This window comes from Schistocerca gregaria, chromosome 1 (assembly GCF_023897955.1).
Source record: "Schistocerca gregaria isolate iqSchGreg1 chromosome 1, iqSchGreg1.2, whole genome shotgun sequence".
NCBI lineage: Eukaryota > Metazoa > Arthropoda > Insecta > Orthoptera > Acrididae > Schistocerca > Schistocerca gregaria.
In genome coordinates, this window is record NC_064920.1 from 360,366,734 (window position 1) to 360,389,316 (window position 22,583).

The 22,583-nt window shown below is 41.0% G+C and overlaps 1 protein-coding gene across 4 annotated transcripts in view; it reads right to left on the reverse strand.

Annotated features, from left to right (window-relative positions):
• The window catches only part of LOC126346130 (nucleolar complex protein 2 homolog), a 137,369-nt gene that overhangs the window by 23,199 nt on the left and 91,587 nt on the right, over window positions 1-22,583 (reverse strand). For all 4 annotated transcript variants that reach the window (XM_050002164.1, XM_050002163.1, XM_050002162.1 and 1 more), the window contains exons 9-12: window positions 18,900-19,031; window positions 11,584-11,799; window positions 2,783-3,040; window positions 529-644 (exon numbers count right to left, since the gene is read on the reverse strand). In XM_050002164.1, coding sequence (XP_049858121.1) covers window positions 529-644; window positions 2,783-3,040; window positions 11,584-11,799; window positions 18,900-19,031 — 722 coding nt within the window. The remainder of the gene's footprint in view (window positions 1-528; window positions 645-2,782; window positions 3,041-11,583; window positions 11,800-18,899; window positions 19,032-22,583) is intronic.

Consider the following 22,583-nt stretch of genomic DNA (forward strand, 5'->3'; position numbering starts at 1 on the left):
TTAAAATACAAGAGTGTCTAGTAAATGCAGTAATGCTGCTACTTGCGCACTGCTGACACACTGCTTGGCGGCGGAAGGAGACTACGCAATTTTACACTATTAAGGTACTAAAAAAACGCGATGCTACAACTCTCAAGTACTATAATACGCCCGAAATTTATGAATTAAACAATGCAAGTACCAAAAACACGCAAAGAAATTAAGAATTAAACTATGTAACAAATGAGTGAGCTAGGAGTATACGACTTGCTGCAACAGCTGCTTATCCAAAAGGAATGTGTCTTGTAAGTATTCATGGCAGTTCTGTTGATTTGTTTGTAAAATTGGACATTGAAGGAGAAATAATTAAGGATCAGGATTTGGTTAGCCAAAATTATTATAAATAAGATGGTGGGTCTGAGTTCAGGAAGATGCTAGGAAAGGAAGCAGATGTTAATATGTAGGGACATTCACAGCAATAAGCAATGACTAAAAAACAGGAACTGCAGGGAAAATCAGTACAGGAGGTATAGCCCAAAGCCTTCTTACCCAAAGAACTCATCTGCATCAGATTCGTCGGATGGAAACAGCTCCACAGGACCATCATCGTCGGCTGCTGTCGACTTAACTGGCTTCTTTATAACTGGGATGTTGTAATCTCCGAGCTGAAATTTGATGTCAGAGTAAAATATAAACTAATCAAATATAATAATGTCAACAAAACACAAAAAGTTGTTAACTTTCGTGGTGTAAAGAAATCTTACAAATGTATGTAGAAAATTCTGTTAGTAGTTGATTCTGTAAAGCTTTTAGTACACTTCTTGCGAGTCAAGTTAACAGAAATAAAATTAAATTGCAGTCTGAATGTTTTATATTAACAGAGGCACTTGACAGACGAGAATTTAGAACATAACCCCTCTAGAAAATCATAAAAGAATCAAGACTATCAGCTTGCTGTTTAAATTGCAGAATATTTGACCATACAGTTTCACACATAACCAGAACCACACTACAACTTAGTACTGGAAATGCATTTCACCAGTTACTGAGCTAACTAATCCACGCCGGTCACCTAAAGAGAAATGTCAAAATCCTCTATCCAACATCCAAGTGCAGTTAAATATGGTTGTAAAAGATAAAAACATCTTTATTACTAACCAGATAAAATGCCTATCTGGTTCGGGTTGCAAGATGCCTATCCAATGGCTTCCAGGAGCAAGAAAAAAATTTACTTTTCAGTATTTCATATAATTATTGGCCAAATTAAAAAAAAATTAGGAAGTTGCCACAATCTACTCATTAAGAGCTATGATCTTATGTTAAAGGTGTAGCACAAACAGTATTAAAGTTAGAAACTGTGTATTTGTCTTGAGGCAGGTTAACTCATTGTGTACAAATTACCCAGCCCACATTTATTCAGTATTTGAGAAGAAGAGCACTTAGTGACTTCCAACAGACTTTACACTTAATTTCAATTTTTAACACTTTTTTTTTGCACAAATATTTTGTGGGGGAGGGGGTATAACGATGACCTGGGTGACAATCTGAGCAGTTCCCTTAGGTTGTTCGCAGATGATGCTGTAATTTACTGTCGAGTAAGGTCATCTGAAGACCAGTATCAGTTGCAAAGCAATTTAGAAAAGATTGCTATATGGTGTAGTAGGTGGCAGTTGACGCTTAATAACGAAAAGTGTGAGGTGAAATTACGAACAACTTCAGTTGGAAAGACCACATAGATAATATTGTGGGGAAGGTGAGCCAAAGGTTACATTTCATTGGCAGGACACTTAGCAGATGCAACAAGTCCACTAAAGAGACAGCTTACACTACACTCATTCGTCCTCTGTTAGAATACTGTTGCACGGTGTGGGATCCTTACCAGGTGGGATTGACGGAGGACATCGAAAGGGTGCAAAAAAGCTCGTTTTGTATTATCACGTAATAGGGGAGAGAGTGTGGCAGATATGATACGCGAGTTGGGATGGAAGTCATTAAAGCAAAGACTTTTTTCATCATGGCGAGATCTATTTATGAAATTTCAGTCACCAACTTTCTCTTCCGAATGCGAAAATATTTTGTTGAGCCCAACCCACATAGATAGGAATGATCAAAAAATAAAATCAGAGAAATCAGAGCTCGAACAGAAAGGTTTAGGTGTTCGTTTTTTCCCGTGCGCTGTTCAGGAGTGGAATGGTAGGGAGATAGTACGATTGTGGTTCAATGAACCCTCTGCCAAGCACTTAAATGTGAATTGCAGAGTAGATGTAGATGCGGATCCAGTTCAGCAGATATGATGACATAAAAATTGCGCTCTGACAAACTATTTTTTCTTATAATATAGAGCAAGTTACACAGACTATGCTCAACCATGGGACCTTAATTCTTTAAAGACATGACTGAACTTGAGTAACGTGTCCAAAAACCACCTGCTACCTAGCTTTTCAGACAATATTACATGCATACTGAAATGCCAAATGAAAAATAGCAACTATAAGAATATCAAAAAATAATGATGAATTGACAACACTTGTTTCATTTTCAAACTAACCATTATATATTTTCAGCATGTAACACTCCAAAGATGATGAAAAGCTGGTGAGGAGGACTTTCACCTTATGTTCCTAATAACATTAGCATACTGATAATAAATGACACGCCATGTGCTACAAATTAATAAAGAGTTCCTAATAAAGATATGATATTAAACTGTTATCATGTATTTAGCCTACACACATCAATTTTTAGGACAAGTAAAGTTTTCACCAGAAAAGGTATTTCCAATAATGTGAAAAACATAACATACCTTTACATTATCTGTTGCTTTCTTAGCTATCTGCTGTATGTTCATTTTGTTCCAGCTGGTATAAAATTTTGCTAAAGGCGTACTTTGCAATTTTATACCATTTTCCCATGCACTTATTGCTTTTTTGTCAGACAGTGCAAATGACACTTTCTTTCGTTCCTCTTCAATATAGTGTGCATTTTCTTCTATCTTTTCTAAAATTTGTTTCATTTTCTTGCAATAATTGGGGTTTTTACAATTCTTCAGAAACATTTTTATCTGCACATAAAAGAAAACATCATGCATATATCAAGCAGTAACTCAACATGAAAACATTATGCAATATCAGGCAGTAACTCAACATTTTCTAGGACAAGAAATGCTTATCACAGCCCACAAAAATAATATAATTCTCATATTTCATTGATTTTACTCGAAATAAACAGACTGTTAATTTAGCACATGTCTTCTAAACGGTCACATTCTTTATAGAATTGTTTCTATGAGAAAATTTATAGGATCTTTTCATTTAATGGGACAGTCCTCCTCTGCTTCATACAACATCATCAGATTTTTCAAATTAAGGGACTTATTCATGTGACACTAGGTAAGAACCCAATACCAACTTGGGGATACAACATACACTGAGGATGAAATAATACACCATATTATAAATGGACTCGCATTTTGTGCATCTAGATTGACGTCAGCTGTTTGTGACAAATGAAAATTTGACAAATGAAAACTTGAACCTGGATTCCCTCCTTACTGCGAGCAGACGCCTTAACCACTTTGGCTACCCGAGCACACTTCCCGGACCAATCCAGACTTCGTCTTATATATGAAGAGAACAATGATGATGACGAAGAGGGTCTTCACTGGCATCGAGAGCATTACTTATGTCGCACTTTTTGAAAGATTTAACAATAATGTCTTCTCTCACTCTAGACCACAACTGTTTTATCCACTGACACACTTGTTTGATTTTAGACTGGTATTCCAATCTGATATGCAGGAGTTGGCGGTCATATATGTGCTTGCTTGTAAGTGTCTTTTATTCTGCCTTTCTGCAACTTGATGTGTCTTGTTCACACTAAGTAACATTGTTGTTAACTACTAACAAAAATATTGTAATGTTACCGATAACAAAACTCACTCTCAGTTCAAGTTCACTGGCACTGTAGACTGCAATGGCGCGCCATAGGCTAGGCAGTGTTCTGTTTTATGATGGCGGGTCAGGAGGGAGACAGTGTTTGCAAGCTTGTGAATTCCCGCAACTCATTTTTGTTGCATCGGTGCACTGCTGCTGCCAGTTGAATCCCATGCAGGCAGGTTTCCCACGACATCGAACATATGGCCATTTTTAAGAATGAAGGGAATTTTAAATCAAAACACTGGATTTTTTATATTAATTTCAAGTATAAGATACACCTGCATTTTGGAGGCAATTTTTTGAAGAAAAAAAGTGTCTTATAGTCTGTAAAATACGGTATGTCTAAGGCTAGTTCACAGAAACTAATTTGTTTTCAGAGATCAAGAGCCAGGGCGAAGGGGGGGGGGGGGGGGCAGATTATGCAATGGCATGAGTTGAGATTATCTGTTCACAAAGTGCATAGCTTTGAGCACTGTGCTCTGCAAATGGGTAGTTGAGCTGGGAGGTTGTATGGAGTGTGAGTTTGGGGTGCATGACATTTGGGTCATTAGCAATAATACTATTTTTCTGTCACGTGAGTATTCCCAGTTAACAACACATGATTTTATGTGATGTTAGACACACAAGTATGAAGTTAAAGCAATTAAAGCCCCCTCGGTCACAAAAATTAAGTCTTTTGACCTGGTTTTGGCACTTCTATGAGTGCCTTCATCAGAAATTAAACATTCAAATTGGCATGTCGCGTATAAAATAAATATCAAGCGATAAAGCATTAGCCACAAAAAGTTTTAAAAAAAGAATACATCGAAGGCAAGCCACTATGGGCTGCTCACACATGTCAAGCCACAGGTACCTTGGCTTATACCTCCAAAATTTCGAAGAGTCTTGTCTAGTCAACACTGTTAAAAGCATTCTCCATATCTTCAAATTCTATAAATATGGGTTCACCTTTCTTCAATCTCTCTTCTAAGGTAAGACATAGGGTCAGTATTGACGTGTTCATACATTTCTCCAGAACCCAAAGTTATTTTCCAGAAGGTGCCGTCCTAACCGCCACCTGCTTCACGTCTGCTGTGCAGCGAGCTACCTTGATTTAAGTATTAACTGTTTTTTTCTTACTTGTCACTTCTTCTTCCATGTGTTTTTGCTTTTAGGAAGCTTCAATTGTCGAGTGCTATTAATAGTGTTCCATAGATTTCGTGTTTGTTTTGAATACAGTCAGAGAGAGTCCCTTTAGTCAACCATAGTGCCAGTAGTGCTAGTGTTTGTTTTCGATACAGTCCAGAGACAGGTAGTGCTATTTTCATAGTTTTCTACAAGAAGTGGCTAGCAATCACAGTTTAGTCAATAATCAGCCGCCTTTAGTGAATTAGCAGTCTAGTTAAAAGTTGTTTTACTCTCTTCAGTAAATTGATTCCTTAGGATGGATAGGATGTGTGACTGCTGTGTACGGACGCAGGAGGAGCTGGCCACTGTTCGCGAACAGCTGAACGTGTTGATGGCCGTGGTCAGCCATCTTCAGGCTGCTGCCTCGGAGTGTAACGGCAGTGGGGAGTCTGGTGTGTCGCAAGGTACACCCCAGGTGTTACATGCTTCACCCACTGTCCTTGCTGTCGAGACATCTTCGCGAGTACCGGGCACAGTTGGGCCATCCTCTCCCCAAGGGGAGTGGCGGGTTCACAGCATTCGCAGCACACGAGGCGGAGGGTAAATGTGGAGGCTGCCCATGTTGCATCGCCCGCTCTGCCTGTGAGTGGACATGTGGCTGCTCCTTCAGCAAGGTCAGAGCAGGCACACGGGGAGAGGGGTTTATTAGTTATTGGGAGCTCCAACATTAGGCAGGTGATGGAGCCCCTTTGGAAACTAGCGGAAATGTCGGGGAAGAAGGCCAGTATTCACTCTGTCTGCTTGCCGGGGGGGTCTCATCCGAGATGTGGAGGAGGCCCTACCAGCGGCGATAGAGAGCACTGGGTGCACCAGACTGCAAATTGTTGCTCATGTCGGCACCAATAACTCCTGCCGTCTGGGTTCAGAGGTCATCCTCAGCTCGTACAGGCGGTTGGCGGAATTGGTGAAGGCGGAAGGGGTGGAATCAGAGCTAACTATTTGTAATATCGTTCCCAGAACCAATCGCGGTCCTCTGGTTTGGAGCCGAGTGGAAGGCTTAAACCAGAGGCTCAGACGATTCTGCGGAGATCTGGGGTGCAAATTTCTCGACCTCCGTTATCGGGTGGAGAAATGTAGGGTCCCGCTGAATAGGTCAGGCGTGCACTACACGCCGGAAGCGGCTACAAGGGTAGCGGAGTATGTGTGGAGTGTACATGGGGGTTTTTTAGGTTAGAGAATTCCCTCCCATGGCCCGACAAGACACCTCCTGAGACGCGGCAAGGTAGGAGTAGGCAAAATGCAACAGGGAATAACAATATTAATGTGCTAATAGTAAACTGCAGGAGCGTCTATAGAAAGGTCCCAAAACTGCTCTCATTAATAAATGGTCACAACGCCCACATAGTACTAGGGATAGAAAGTTGGCTGAAACCAGACGTAAACAGTAATGAAATCCTAAACTCAGATCGGAAAGTATACTGCAGAGACAGGCTGGACAGTAAAGGGGGAGGCGTGTTTATAGTGATAAGAAGTGCAATAGTATCGAAGGAAATTGACGGAGATCTGAAATGTGAAATGATTTGGGTGAAGGTCATGGTTAAAGCAGGCTCAGACATTGTAATTGGATGTCTCTATAGGCCCCCGGGCTCAGCATCTGTTGTGGATGAGCACTTGAAGGATAATTTGGAGAATATTTCGAGTAGATTTCCCCACCATGTTATAGTTATGGGTAGAGATTTTAATTTGCCGGATATAGACTGGCTAAAAATCGTAGAGGGAGACCAAGAGATGAATACACTAAGCAGATTCAGAAAGATGTAGGTTGTAGTAAGTACTGGGAGAGGAAGAAGCTTGCACAGGATAAAGTAGCATGGAGAGCTGCATCAAACCAGTCTCAGGACTGAAGACCACAACAACAACAACATAGACTGGGGGACTCAAACGTTCATAACAGGTGGCAGGGACAAAGAATCCAGTGAAATTTTTTTAAGTGCTTTATCTGAAAACTACCTTGATCAGTTAAACAGAGAACCGACTCGTGGCAATAACATATTAGACCTTCTGGTAACAAACAGACCCGAACTATTTGAAACAGTTAACGCAGAACAGGGAATCAGTGATCATAAAGTGGTTACGGCATCGATGATTTCAGCCGTAAATAGAAATATTAAAAAAGGTAGGAAGATTTTTCTGTTTAGCAAAAGTGACAAAAAGCAGATTACAGAGTACCTGTCGGCTCAACACAAAAGTTTTGTCTCAAGTACAGATAGTGTTGAGGATCAGTGGACAAAGTTCAAAACCATCGTACAATAGGCGTTAGATGAGTATGTCCCAAGCGAGATCGTAAGAGATGGAAAAGAGCCACCGTGGTACAACAACCAAGTTAGAAAACTGCTACGGAAGCAAAGGGAACTTCACGGCAAACACAAACATAGCCAAAGCCTTGCAGACAAACAAAAATTACGCGAAGTGAAATGTAATGTGAGGAGGGCCATGCGAAAGGCGTTCAATGAATTTGAAAGTAAAGTTCTATGTACTGACTTGGCAGAAAATCCTAAGAAATTTTGGTCTTATGTCAAAGCGGTAGGTGGATCAAAACAAAATGTCCAGAAACTCTGTGACCAAAATGGTACTGAAACAGAGAATGACAGACTAAAGGCCGAAACACTAAATGTCTTTTTCCAAAGCTGTTTCACATAGGAAGACTGCACTGTAGTTCCTTCTCTACATTGTCGCACAGATGACAAAATGGTAGATATCGAAATAGTGACAGAGGGATAGAGAAACAATTAAAATCGCTCACAAGAGGAAAGGCCACTGGACCTGATGGGATACCAGTTCCATTTTACACAGAGTAGGAACTTGCCCCCCTTCTTGCAGCGGTGTACCGTAGGTCTCTAGAAGAGCGTAGCATTCCAAAGGATTGGAAAAGGGCACAGGTCATCCCAGTTTTCAAGAAGGGATGTCTAACAGATGTGCAGAACTATAGATCTATATCTTTATCGTCGATCAGTTGTAGAATTTTGGAACACGTATTATGTTCGAGTATAATGTCTTTTCTGGAGACTAGAAATCTACTCTGTAGGAATCAGCATGGGTTTAGAAAAAGACGGTCATGTGAAACCCAGCTCGCGCTATTCGTCCACGAGACTCAAAGGGCCTTAGACACGGGTTCACAGGTAGATGCCGTGTTTGTTGACTTCTGCAAGGCATTCGATACAGTTCCCCACAGTCGTTTAATGAACAAAGTAAGAGCATATGGACTATCAGACCAATTGTGTGATTGGATTGAGGAGTTCCTAGATAACAGAACGCAGCATGTCATTCTCAAAGGAGAGAAGTCTTCCGAAGTAAGAGTGATTTCAGGTGTGCCGCAGGGGAGTGTCATAGGACCGTTGCTATTCACAATATACATAAATCACCTGGTGGATGACATCGGAAGTTCACTGAGGCTTTTTGCAGATGATGCTGTGGTATATCGAGAGGTTGTAACAATGGAAAATTGTACTGAAATGCAGGAAGATCTGCAGCGAATTGACGCATGGTGCAGGGAATGGCAATTGAATCTCAATGTAGACAAGTGTAATGTGCTGCGAATACATAGAAAGAAAGATCCCTTATCATTTAGCTACAAAATAGCAGGTCAGCAACCGGAAGCAGTTAATTCCATAAATTATCTGGGAGTACGCATTAGGAGTGATATAAAATGGAATGGTCATATAAAGTTGATCGTCGGTAAAGCAGATGCCAGACTGAGATTCACTGGAAGAATCCTAAGGAAATGCAATCCGAAAACAAAGGAAGTAGGTTACAGTACGCTTGTTCGCCCACTGCTTGAATACTGCTCAGCAGTGTGGGATCCGTACCAGATAGGGTTGATAGAAGAGATAGAGAAGATCCAACGGAGAGCAGCGCGCTTCATTACAGGATCATTTAGTAATTGCGAAAGCGTTACAGAGATGATAGATAAACTCCAGTGGAAGACACTGCAGGAGAGACAGTAGCTCGGTAAGGGCTTTTGTTAAAGTTTCGAGAACAACCTTCACCAAAGAGTCAAGCAGTATATTGATCCCTCCTACGTATATCTCGCGAAGAGACCATGAGGATAAAATCAGAGAGACTAGAACCCACACAAAAGCATACCGACAATCCTTCATTCCACGAACAATACGAGACTGGAATAGAAGGGAGAACCAATAGAGGTACTCAGGGTACCCTCCGCCACACACCATCAGGTGGCTTGCGGAGTATGGATGTAGAGGGAGGAGGAGGAGGAGGAGGAGGAGGAGGAGGAGGAGGATGATATGGGTGTTTAACGTCTCGTCAACAACGAGGTCATTAGAAACGGAGCACAAGCTCGGATTAGGGAAGGAGGTGGTGGTGGTGGTGGTGGTGGTGGTGGTGGTGGTGGTGGTTAGTGTTTAACGTCCTGTGGACAATGAGGTCATTAGAGACGGAGCACAAGCTCGTGTTAGGGAAGGAAACCAGCCGTGCCCTTTCAAAGGAACCATCCCGGCATTTGCCTGGAGTGATCTAGGGAAATCACGGAAAACCTAAATCAGGATGGCTGGACGCTGGATTGAACTGTCGTCCTCCCGAATGCGAGTCCAGTGTGCTAACCAGGATGTAGATGTAGATGTAGATGAAGGTGGTTATATACAAGTCTTTCCATTTCTTCTGTAAATAACCATGTCCATATTTTGCAACCATGACTTATTAAATGGCTTGTTTGGCAGTATTCACAACTGTCAGCACCTGACTGCTTTCAAACTGGAAGTACTACAATCTTCTTGAAGTCTGAAGATATTTCCACTGTCTCATACCTCTTGCACACTAGGTGGAATAGTTTTGTCACGGCTGACTTTCTAAAGAATGTCATCTACTAAAGGTGCCTTGTTTCAGCTTGGGCCTTCGAGTGGTCTGTCACATACTTCTCCCTGTATTTATTTCCAATCTCATTTTCACTTACTTACTGATCTATTTCTATAATATTGTCCTCAAGTCTTCTTGTCTTATACAGAATCTCTATTTATTTCTTCCACATTTTAGCTTTCCCTTCTTTGCTTAGTAGTGTCTTTGTCACCTAAACTCTTGACATCAACAGAGTTACTTCTCTTTTCTCCAATAACCTCTTTAATTTTACTGCAGGCAATATATATTTTTTCCATAGTCATCCATGTTTCTACTGCCTTTCATTTCCCTCTACCCATTTTGCAATTTCTGCTAATCTCATTCTTAGCTGTTTGTATACGCTTTTTTCTGCTTCACTATTTCTGCTCTCAAAGCTACCCATTTATCTTCTATTGCATTCCTTTCCTCTACTTCCATTCAACATTGCCTAATGTTCCGTCTAAAACTTTCAACTACCCCCAGTTATTTCAATTTATCCAGGTCTCATCTCCTTAATTTCTCACCTTTCTGAAATTTCTTCAGATTTAATCCGTAGTACATAATCAATAAGTTAGGACCAGAGGTCACTTTTTTTCTGGAAATGTCTTGCAATGTAAAACTGATTTTGAAATCTCTGTCTTATAATCAATCAAAAGCTTTCCAGTAAATATACAACCTTCTTCCATCAATCTTAAACTAAGCATTGGTGATTATTAAATTATGATTTGTGTAAAATTCTGCTCCAGTCCAGTTCTACTATTTTTCCTATTCTTCCTTTTCCTGCTATCAAGTATCAGTCCCCTAGAACACATTTTAATCTCTATTATTTATTTGAAAAATTTCTTTTGTCTCATCATACATTCTCTCAATCTCTTTTTCATCTGTTGAGCTAGCTGGTATATAAACTTCTCCTATGGTGGTAGGTGTTGGCTTCATCTCTATCTCAACTATGATTGTGTGTTCACTATGTTGTTCATAGTATCTTAACCATATTGCTATTTTCTTTTTCATTATTATGGCTACTCCTGCATTACCCCTACTTGATTATGTCCTATTAACTCTGTATTGACGTGACCAAAAGTCCTGTTGTACTTGTTGCTGGAATTAACTGATTCCCATTACAACTAAGTTCATCATATCCATTCTCTTTTTAAATTCTCTAACTCACCTTCCCAGTCAAAGGACCAAACATTCCATGCTCCACCCCATAGAATGCCAGTTTTGTTTTTTCTAGTAATGACTCCATCTGAGTAGTCCCCACACAGAGATCCAAATTGGGGACTATTTTACCACCATCACTATATAATTTAGTAGAGCTACATACTCTCTGGAAAGCTTTCAGCCATTCCATGTACCAGCACAGCAAGGTCACATTGGCCAGTGATGCAAGGCCAGATCAGTCAGTTATGCAAACTGTTGCCTCTGCAGTTACTGAAAAGACTGCCACCCCTCTTCAGGAACCATGGGTTAATCTGGCCTCTCCACAGATATACTTACATTGTGGTTACATCTATCATACAGCTACCATATTGTTGCGATCCATAAGCCACCTCACCTTGGAAAGGTCTGTCGTTCAATGGGGTGTGAATTAGTAAGATAGTGGTAACACAAAGACTCTTTCCTATCATACTAAGATAATATACTGAAGAGAGAACTGAGAAATAATACTTACCTGAATCACTGCTGGAACAGTCATATCTGGGAATGCAATGCTGTGAGATTCATTTGCCATATACTGAAGGAGTAGTTTGTAAATGTTTTCTATGACTGCATCTTTAAATCCATTCTCCTGCAACTGGCCTTTGGACACTCTTAAAATGCATGTGAAGTCCAGAGGTTTCATGGATACTTTCTTATGTTTCTTATTAAAATCAAAGTTTGTCAGCACCTTAAACAATAAATAAGTATATAATATTTAGTTTCGAATTAAAAACTTAGATTAACTATTTCTAAAACTGTGCCTGTTGATAATATCACTAAGACTTTGGTACTATTTGCAGGAGGCTGGAAAATAGGTATTGCACCACAACAATAACACTATAATTAAAAAAAAAAAAAACTTCAGACATTGTACGAAGAGAGAATAAGTACCTGTACAGAAACTTTAAAATCCACTGTAAGAAACAATCATTAACTTCCTTTTTTTTAAGAAATAAATGTTTTTCCCCCCAACAGACAATAAACGTAAAAGTCTAGGTCACAGGTAAAACAGACTACTACAGGTGTAAATGATATGTTTTTTGGGTGAACAGAAGATACAAAAATATTCTTGTCAGTGGAAACTACTGCATCACATATGAAATACTGAATACAAGTCTACTAAAAAAGATTCAAAACTTTACCAGTATTACCCTGTTGCCTTGAGTAAATTAATATGCCAACTGCATTTATTTTTTTTCTCCTAGAAATTATCTTTTTATATGTGGGTCGTGTTGAGCTCTACTTACGGCTAACTGACTTTTGCTTGGTGAGTTCATAGCGACTAAGTGAACAACACTTGTACTGACTTTTTGAAACTTTATTAGGAATGCACACCTGACATTACGCTTATTGACAGACAGGATAGAAATGGCGTAATTCAGAAATCTAATCCTTGACAAAAAGTAATTGATTACAGGCTATAACTTGGTAACAGCAGATAACAGAGCATTGGCAAGGAGCATACATTACTAACAAATTCACAAGAAACAAAGAATGAACAGAAAGCATATAGAAACATAAAAACTCAGTGCCCCTGGTGGCTGGGCGCAGAACTTTTCAGACAGCTGCAATTCATTTACTAAGAAGACTGCACTGCTCCGTCCACTAGTTAATGCAGGGCGGCTGATGTGTAGGGCACTACGTCAGTCCTCTAGGCAAAAGCAAAGTGTTGGCATTGAGTAATCATGCCGAGAAACACACCTGGCAGTCAGAATGAGTCATCAGCATCAGAGGAGGAGCTGCATTAGCAGACGGATGCTGCAGTGGCGGAGCTTATGATATAGCATCTTGATCTGAGGTTGGTGGATGCCTCTGTCGAGCCACTGTCAGTGGAGTGTTGTGGAAGACATATGCTGATTTAACATGGTTCAATGAAACACTTGTAGCCTTGTCGTTCTCCAGAATGTCCACTGTTTGGGTATGACATTGGAGAACTTTATACAGGCCAGAATATGGCACCTGCAGCGTAGAGCAAACTTGTGTACAATGTTCCAGATCCTGGTGTGTGAAGGAGGGTGGTGTGCCATGCTGTGAGGCTTCCAGAGGATGGATATGGAAACATACCCTCTCTAGTGACGCAGAGATTCTGGTTGATCTTGATGGCTGTTTCGAATGTGTGTTTCGACAAAATCACCAAATAGACACAATGTCTCACCATAAACTAATTCTGCCACTGACGAACCAATGTCACACATTAGTGCTGCCTTCAAACAACAGTGACAGCATTCAATCATACCATTGCTTACTGGGTGGTAGCTAGTGTTCTTACAGTGAGTATAACCACAAGACTTGGCCAACTGAGTGAACTTTTAATAAGTACCTCTTCCAATTCAATGGGCAAAGCAGTCCAACAATGTCCAAAGGTATATGGGCAAAGTGAGTGGTGGTATCTGCTAAGTCTGCGATTAGGGCTTGGATATGGTGGGTAATCTTGCAGTGTTGACATTTGTGACAAGATCTGACCCACTCCTGACAGTCTTTCTGCACGCCTAGCCGCACAAAACGCTGAGATGCTACACAAATTGTTGAATGCACCCCTGGATGGCACAACTCATGGACATGCCTTCCGAACACTGGTGACAGAAAAATGGACAAGGTCAGCCATGAGAGACATTGCAGTACAGTTGCGTTCTTTGCCCTGGAATGTCAATCAGCTGTAGCTTCAATGCTGATGCAGCATTGCTGACTTATACAAAGAATTCATCATCTTCACACTGCACATGTGCATGCGTGGAAAAATCTATTGAACTGGAGATGCTGTTAACACACAATAGACAATTCGTGATGAGATTGTTGATTCCAGATATGTGCTTAACGCTTTCCACCTTTATTTGGCACCAAGTGTAATGCTAAGGACCACGGGCTTTTAGGCAGCCATATTATGCCTTCATAAAACATAGAACCAAATTTGGCCTTCACTTTTGCTAAGCACTTCGGAGCCAAACATTTTGGCCGACACACTGCAAGGGGTCTATCTGTCGTCTTTATGTGCTGCACTTTGTCATGCAGTATTTGCTTAGGAGCACCAGGTGGCCTGGTCAACTTTGGGTAGTTGCTCAACAACTCTGCATAGTCACCCCCAGAAGCCTGCATCAACTTGGCACTAAGAATTGCTGCACTGTGGTGGAAACCAGTGATCACTAAGCCGGTGACATTGTTCACTTACCAAGCATTTGCAATGCCTGGAAGTAGTCAGTAGTGTGCCATGAGGTCTGCTCTCACCTCAGTGACATCCATGGCCATACAGTCCCACACCTACGAGTGGTACAGTTCAAGGTTTAGCTCCATCCACTGCATGTCAAGACTGATGGGCTGTTGATCACCATCAGACGGAAGACTATCTACTAAGAATTTCATGCTGGCACCTCTGTTGGTGACTGACAGGTGCTTGGAGGATGTCTGGCAATAGACTGCACCTACTAGTGACCACAAGTTGTATGTTGGTGAGAGCACAGTGATGAACACTTCTTCATCTGATCACCACACAAGCAGTGCCAGCAAATCTGTATATTGCCTTGAAAGTCATGACATCACCAGAAGATCTACTCCTTGAACATCATTGGTATCAATCTCTGCCACTGATAGTGCTGTCCTCTGACAACAGCACACTGACCTGGGCACACAACAGTTCAATCTTTGCCACAAATGAGTCATGGTCAGCCCATGCTACTGTTGCTGCAGAGATTGCATTGCACTGTTAAGTGCTGCGACTGTGCTAACCTATGCAGGTTTGATTGCATCTCATTTTTATCTGGCCAGCTGCCAGCTGCGCCATGGCATCCAGCGGCATATAGGTCTGAGAGACAACTACAACTTTTATTGGCAGCAGCAAATGACTCGACTGCATTGACCTTACAGCATAGGCATCTCAGAAATTGGAATGGCTTTCTACCTACCATATTTTCTTGAGTAAGAACTTACATATACGTTTCCTCTTTTGATGCGGTCACTCATTGTGTCAATTCTTACTTGAGCTTGGGATAGGAGTACGTCTCCAGTGGTGCCATAATTTGTATCTTGCACCTCAGCGACGAATCAGCTGTTGAGTCAGCTTACTATGAATGTGAACTTAGTTATCCCTGCAACAGGGACGGGGGAAGGGGGGGGGGGGATGGAACTTGCTTCTGTTTGCTTGAACCAAAGGACAGGATTATTCAGCCAGAATAGTCGCAGGCACATTGCTATTCTCGATACTATTCAGCTATTCATCAGCCATCACTCGATTCGAATGAGATACCATTGATCACAATGGGGCTCACCACTTGCTGATTTCTGTTCTGCTTTAGGCTACCTGTCTTGCTTGATGTGTTTATAGTGACTAAGTGAATGACACTGGTAGGGTTCTTTGAAACTTTATTAGGAATGAATGCCTGACGTCAGACTTACAAATAGAAAGTATAGAAATGCCCCCTTATTCTGAACTCTAATCCTTAACATAAAAAGGAATAGATTACAGGCTTAACTGGGAAACACCAGGTAACAGAACATTGGCAACGAGTGTACATTACCAAATTCACAAAAAAATGAAGAATAAACAGGATGCATATGAAGCATTTAAAAGCATAAAGAACAGCACCCCTGGTGGCTAGGCATGTAGCTGCTCAGATAATCATGATTCACTTGCTAAGAACACTGCACTGCACTGAACTTCAAGTTAGTGCGTGGCCGCTGCCCTGTAGACTGCTACATATTTTTGGCGATTTACTGCAGTTTATGTACTTGGCCACATCACAATACTTTAATTTATTCTTTTGTTTTCATTTTTTGGTATACAATAAATTTTCTTGCTATTGTGCATCTTTAACATAAACACACAACACAGTAGGCCCCAAATAACTGATATAAAATTTCCGTTACATAATGGTAACGAACTCAGGCCTTACCACTTGCACTTACCACTTTCTCCTGATGCCTATGTATGGATCTACTGAATGAGTACACATCAAGCAATACCTGAATACTAAAAGGTATGGAAAATAAATGTGTACTATTTAAGAAAGCAAGAGCTGACACACATGAAAATTACTGTACAGTCTAGTATCACATGGGTTAAAAATACTTAGCAGCACTTTATCAAAGTGTAGATGAGAGATCTGAAAGTAGATTATGAGAAGAGTAGTTTGGTTTTAGGAGAAGTAAAGGCACTTAAGAAGCTACTTTAGCATTGCAGCTAATAACAGAAGGCAGACACAGGAAAAACAAAGAAGCATATACTGCATTCGTACATTCAGAAGACTTTTTAATCATGTGGACTGGACTGGATTTTTTTCCATTCTTATGTAGTATGGTATTACATACTGGTACAAAAGGATAATAAATTCAGTTCTGACAGACCACATTGGAGATGTCATCCCAAAACTGCTCAAAAGAATTTGGGGAACACATGTATGAATGACCAGTATGTTAAATCTATTTTGATATAGGCAATACCTGTGGTCTCATTACACAGTGTGAAATATTTGCTTTCAATGTATGCAGCAACTACAGTCATTCACCATCTGTCAGCTGTGTTAGCATGAAAGTGTCAGGTAACCCCCCAAGGAAGTGAGAGCTTGTGTCCCAGTGCTCCCTAGTAAGGTACACAATGGCAATTGTCATTAGTGGATATTGTATTCAACCAAGCACATCCAATGCAACATCTTAATGCAGTGCATCTTGCAAGAGCAGTCTGATCCAAGAAGGATGGATTTTCCATCACGTTGCTGCACATGCCAATGTCTCTTTGCCTGTCATGTACAGGTTTTGGATGTGCTACAGAGAGACTGGTCAATACAAAAGGGAAGTTGGACAAGTTTGCCGACGCAATACAACCCCACATGAAGACCGATATTCAGCCAATTTTGCATTGTGGCATCGTACAGCTACTGCCAGAATGCTGCAAGATGGTCTCAGAAGAGCTACTGGAGCCACGGTGTTCAATCGGACTATAAATTACAAAACAGGACCTTACTATCCAGACATCCTGTTTAGTACACCCCTTGACATGACATCATCTCGCAGCATGCCTCCAATTCCTCCTTTCCCATGGCAACTTCGCCACTGATGACATGTATTATTCACAAACAATTTCCTCTGATGTACGGTAACGGCCAAGTTTATGTATGGCGATGCCATGCTAAGCAGTGCCCACCAGATGTCGTCCAGGAAATTGACAGATTCGGCTAAAGTTCTGGGATTGTGTGGGGTGGCATCAGTGTTGAGAGCTGTATGGGTGTTGTCGTTCACAGTCACTTAACCACCATGCAATAAATCGAACATATCCTGCTAGCGGTGGCTGTTGTATATGGTGAATTCCTTCTCATGCACGATAATACCAGGTTCTGTGTGCCGCATATTATCAGGGGTGTCTTATGAAGCCTGGACATTGAAGTAATGGAATAGCGCAAACACTGAGTCCCAACCTAAACCCCACTGAGCAGGTGTGAGACATGCTACCCAGACATATTCTTGGTCATCCTGTTCAACCAGCTTCAAGAGCTCTAAAGATCTCTCAATGAAGAATGGGAATGGATACTACAGGGTGACCTCCACAGGCTTATATGGAGAGTGCCAGATAGGTGTCAGATAGTGATAAATGCTCACAGAGGGGGTACATATTTCTGAATCTCTTTAAGTTAAATGAAAAGCAGATGGGACTACAGTAAGAATGATTGTTTCCAATTTCTTTTGACATCCACCAGACATTTCAGTTTTTGATGCGTGCATGAATAAGGATGTAATGACATTTTGTTGCCTACTTAATTTGTGAAAGATAGAGGTATAATGAGGTAACATACTCTGTCCTCAATTATTGCTCAATGGAACATGGCAGATGTCCAAAGTTATGTTCCCCTTATTCTTTTGGGCAGTGTATACTGAAGAGACAAACTAAGTTAGGGACTATATATATATATATCAATATGGAGGTTGTTCGTCACGGACAGCAAATCAGCACGATAGGATTTGCCTATAGTCACTGAATGTGAACAAGAAGAGTCAGGTGATTAATGAAAAGGAATGTGCATTATAATATGCACATAATAATTATTTAGAGAAAAAGGTAATTATGAGTGCAGCAGGACGACAGATTAGGTGGCTAAATGTTAAACGTGGGCAAGAGAATTGTCAAGATGTGGATAAATTTTGATATCTTTAAAGTACAAACCATAAAGACTCCAGAAAGATGGATTACGAGACAGAAAGGCTTTCTATAAAAAGAAATAGTTGCCGACATCCAAAACTAAAAATCTTGAGTACAGAAAGATATTCACGAAAGGTTGTGGTCAAAGATGGGTGAAAAATATGGGAACGACAGGAATGAATAAAATTAGAAACCTTTGAAATATGATGTTACAGGAGGATGTTACAGGAGATTGTTGAAGATCAGATACATTCATCAAGTTAGGAATGAATGTGGGCATTACTTCCTCACTCAGGGGGAAAAGAAAATCTAATAACAAACATGAAGCAGAGAGAGAGAGAGAGAGAGAGAGAGAGAGAGAGAGAGAGAGAGAGAGAATGGTTGGACACACATTACAACATCTTGTGTAATGAATGTTGAAGGGAAGACTTAAAATGGCACACCTAAATATGTATTTATAAGGCAGTTTGTTATTGATTTATAGTGCAACAGTTATGCTAAATGAAGAGGATGGCTGGCAAATGACAGGAATGGAATTGCATGAAAGCAAACTTACGAGTGATAACTGGAACAACAACTTAGTTCCAATAAATAAGCAACAACACATATGGGTCATTTTAAAGCTTATAATTTCAGCAATTAATTATATTAGAAATAATGCTACTTACCTCGAGAAGAAACGGCAACACAGGTATGAATACACCTGAATTTGCTGAGAGTTCTATTAACATTTCAAGGCAGTGGAACCGAAGAGGAAAGTACTGTGCAGAAGGTACTAACTTGATGGTTCCAATGGAAACCTAAAATAAAATTGAAACATAAAATACCATGAAAACCATTTGAAATATCATACATTTGGAAACAAACTGTTGATAAAAAAAAAAGAAGGTAGAAAACATAAAATTCATTTACAACAGTAATGGAAATTCCTAGATGGAACAATACATAAAATAAGGGAAAGGCAACCTCTCACCTGTAGTGGACCAATGCATGTAGCACAGAAATACCTAAAGGAAAGAGCATCCCAACTAGCTTTTGAGCTCTTGCCCTTTCTCTAAAAAACAAGTACACACCTTCATATACACACACAAATACACAGACACCCAAATGTGCTTGCCCATGGCCATGGTGAGACAGAGTACTGATACTCTAACGCTTTTTTGTCTAAAACTGACATGGTGGGACCGTGGCTGTGTACAATTAATGTAGTTAATCCTTACAAAGAAGAAGACAGCAACCAACCACTATTAATACTGCTATTTACTTAGGTAAATAGCGCCATAACCGGTTTCGAACTACAAGTTCATCATCAGACAGCTGTTCACATGATTTGCAAGATACACTTTCCATAATTTTCAGTTTACAATTTTTATTCTTCCACTGCGGCAAAATATTCTTGGTGTGTTTATACGGTATTATGTAAATACTGTGCTATATAAAAGGAGCAACATGGAGGTGAGTTAAAAAGAATAATATGACAGAAACAATTATATTAACATCTATGGTACACTGAAATTTTGAATCAAGTATAGTTGCAGCAATGAGAGGAGGAAGCAAGGAAGGAAAGAACGAATGAAGCGAGGAAGGAAAGAAAAAAAGAATGAAGTGAGGAAGGAAAGTATGCAGGAGGGAAGGAAGGAAGGGAGTGTGTGAGGGAGGGGGGGGAGGAAGGGAGTGCGTGAGGGAGGGAGGGGGGAGGGAGGGAGTGCGTGAGGGAGGGAGGGGGGAGGGAGGGAGTGCGTGAGGGAGGGAGGGGGGAGGGAGGAAGTGCGTGAGGGAGGGAGGGGGGAGGGAGGAAGTGCGTGAGGGAGGGAGGGGGGAGGGAGGAAGTGCGTGAGGGAGGGAGGGGGGAGGGAGTGCGTGAGGGGGGAGGGGGTGCGTGAGGGGGGAGGGGGGAGGGAGTGCGTGAGGGGGGGAGGGGAAGGAGGGGGGAGGGAGAGAGGGTAAGGAGTGGGGGGCAAGAGGGAGAGGGAGAGGGAGAGGGGGAGGGAGGGAGGGAGAGAGGAGAGAGAGAGAGAGAGAGAGAGAGAGAGAGAGAGAGAGAGAGAGAGAGAGAATGTTCAGTAAATGGATGGCCAAAGTTTACAGCATTTAAAAGTTTGGGAGTGGCCATTCATTCATACATGTAGAAAGTTGGTTACTTGTCATATCCACATAGAATGCTGTATAGTGATTGAAGCAGAGCTGACATATAACATGACTGCTTTCATACATGGCCCTTCCTCAAAAATGGGTGGGAAATGCCTGTGACTAGACTGCAGTAAAATGCCACAAACCCAAAGCAATAAGTCTCCCTATTAGTCATCCCAATTTCACTGTGTAAAATGCTCCCACGGAATGAACCTCTGCCTTTTTTTACCAACACCTCCAATCTATTGTGTGTAACTTCCCATCATACATCCCCCATTCCTACTTCCTTCACCGTATCTCCACAACCTGTCTAGTTCAGATTCATGGATGATATTTTCACAATCTGGACTCATTGCAAGGACAATTGTTGCTCTTTCCTTCACAACTTCAACACCTACTCTCAAATCCACATCATGTTCCTTCACAACTCATCGAGCCACCTTTCCAGATGTCAATCTCTACCTCTCAGATGGCTCTATAAATATGTCTGACCATATCAAGTGGACCAACCACCAACAGTACAGCACTTTCACAACTGTTACCCATTCCCTGTTAAAAAGTCTCTTCCTTACAGGCTCCCCCCCCCCCCCCCCCCCCCCCATGGATCCCACATTTGCTGTGGAAAGGAGGAGTTGTCCAAATACACCAATAACCTTACCAGAGACTTCATGGACACACAATATCCTATTCAACTGATACATCAACAGATCTCCCATACCATCTGCTCCTCTGACATCAGTAAACCTGTTAACCAGCCACTAATCACAACTTTTCTGATCACCCAGTATCACCCTGGCCTTGAAAAGCTCAACCACATCCTCCACCAGGGCTTCAACTACCTCTTGCCCTGCTCTGATATCTTACTCATACCATCTAATGCAGCGTTCTGATGCCCACCCAACCTATGGTATGTTCTTGCCACCAGTATTTTAGTTCTATTCCCAATCCTGCACCACATGAGTTACTCCCCTGTGGTCAACACAGAAGTAAACCTGTCCCATACACCCATCCATCACAGTCCAGTCACAAGGAATTTCCTATTCAATAAATCACAGGGTCATGCGTTAAAGCAGTCATGTTATATATCAGCTATGATGCAATTACTGCACAGCTTTCTATGTGGGGATGACGAATAAACAATTGTCTACTCGCATGAAGGGCCATCGTTAAATTGTGGCAAACCACAAACTTGACCATCGAGTAGTTGTACATGCTACACACCACAAAACAAATTATTTCAACAGCTGTTTCACTGTTAAAACCATCTGGATATTCTCTTCTAGCAGAAGTTTCTCTGAACTATGTAGATGGTGTGGAAGAGGGGTAGGGATTAGGGAGGGATTTTGTGTGTGTGTGTGTGGGGGGGGGGGGGGGGGATATGTAGATAAGGGAAAAGACTAGTAGGATAGTGTAGTGGTGGATCAGACAAAAACAGGAAAGAGGTTGTGGGTTTGGAGTCAGTCAATAGTTGGGAATTAAGGTGGCAATGTCTTGGGCACTGGACATGTTAATGTAGAGAGACATGGCATTAACAGTAATAGGCAGGGAGCCAGATGGTAAAGGAATAGAAACTGTGGAAAGTTGGTGAAGGAAATAGTTTGTGTCTTTCATACAGAAGGGTACATGATGAGTAATAGGCTGAAGGTGTTGGTCCATGAGAGCTGAGATTCCTCCCTGTGGAGGCACAGTAACTGGCCACAATGAGGTGTCCTAGGTGGCTGGGTTTATGGACTTTAGAAAGCATGTAGAAGGTAGGAGTGAGGACATAAATGTGTGATTCTGAGACACTTTTGTAGTGATTTTATATAAAAAATAACATATTCAAGATCAAGTTTAAGGAGCTAAAAATAATTTATTAATAATCATAAAATAACTACAGAAAGAAACCAAATGGATGAAACAAAAAGACAAAGTAAGTAATCAGCACCATCTGTTGGCATAGCCACAGGAATGCAGTCCAAGTGAGATAATCAAAGGAACTAAACCACTCTCGTACTCCACAACATGCCATATCAAGAAAACGAACATAAAAATTTGTTTCAGTCAATAACATTACAGTCAATGAATACAATATATAAAGAGAGACCAAATAATCAAATACGAATGTAATATGATCGATGTAAGAAAATGAAGAAAATATCTAATGGGACTCTATAACAGGCAATGGCAAAGCAAAATACACATAAGAGAAGTGGTAGATGACTAACATAAAATGTTGTCAA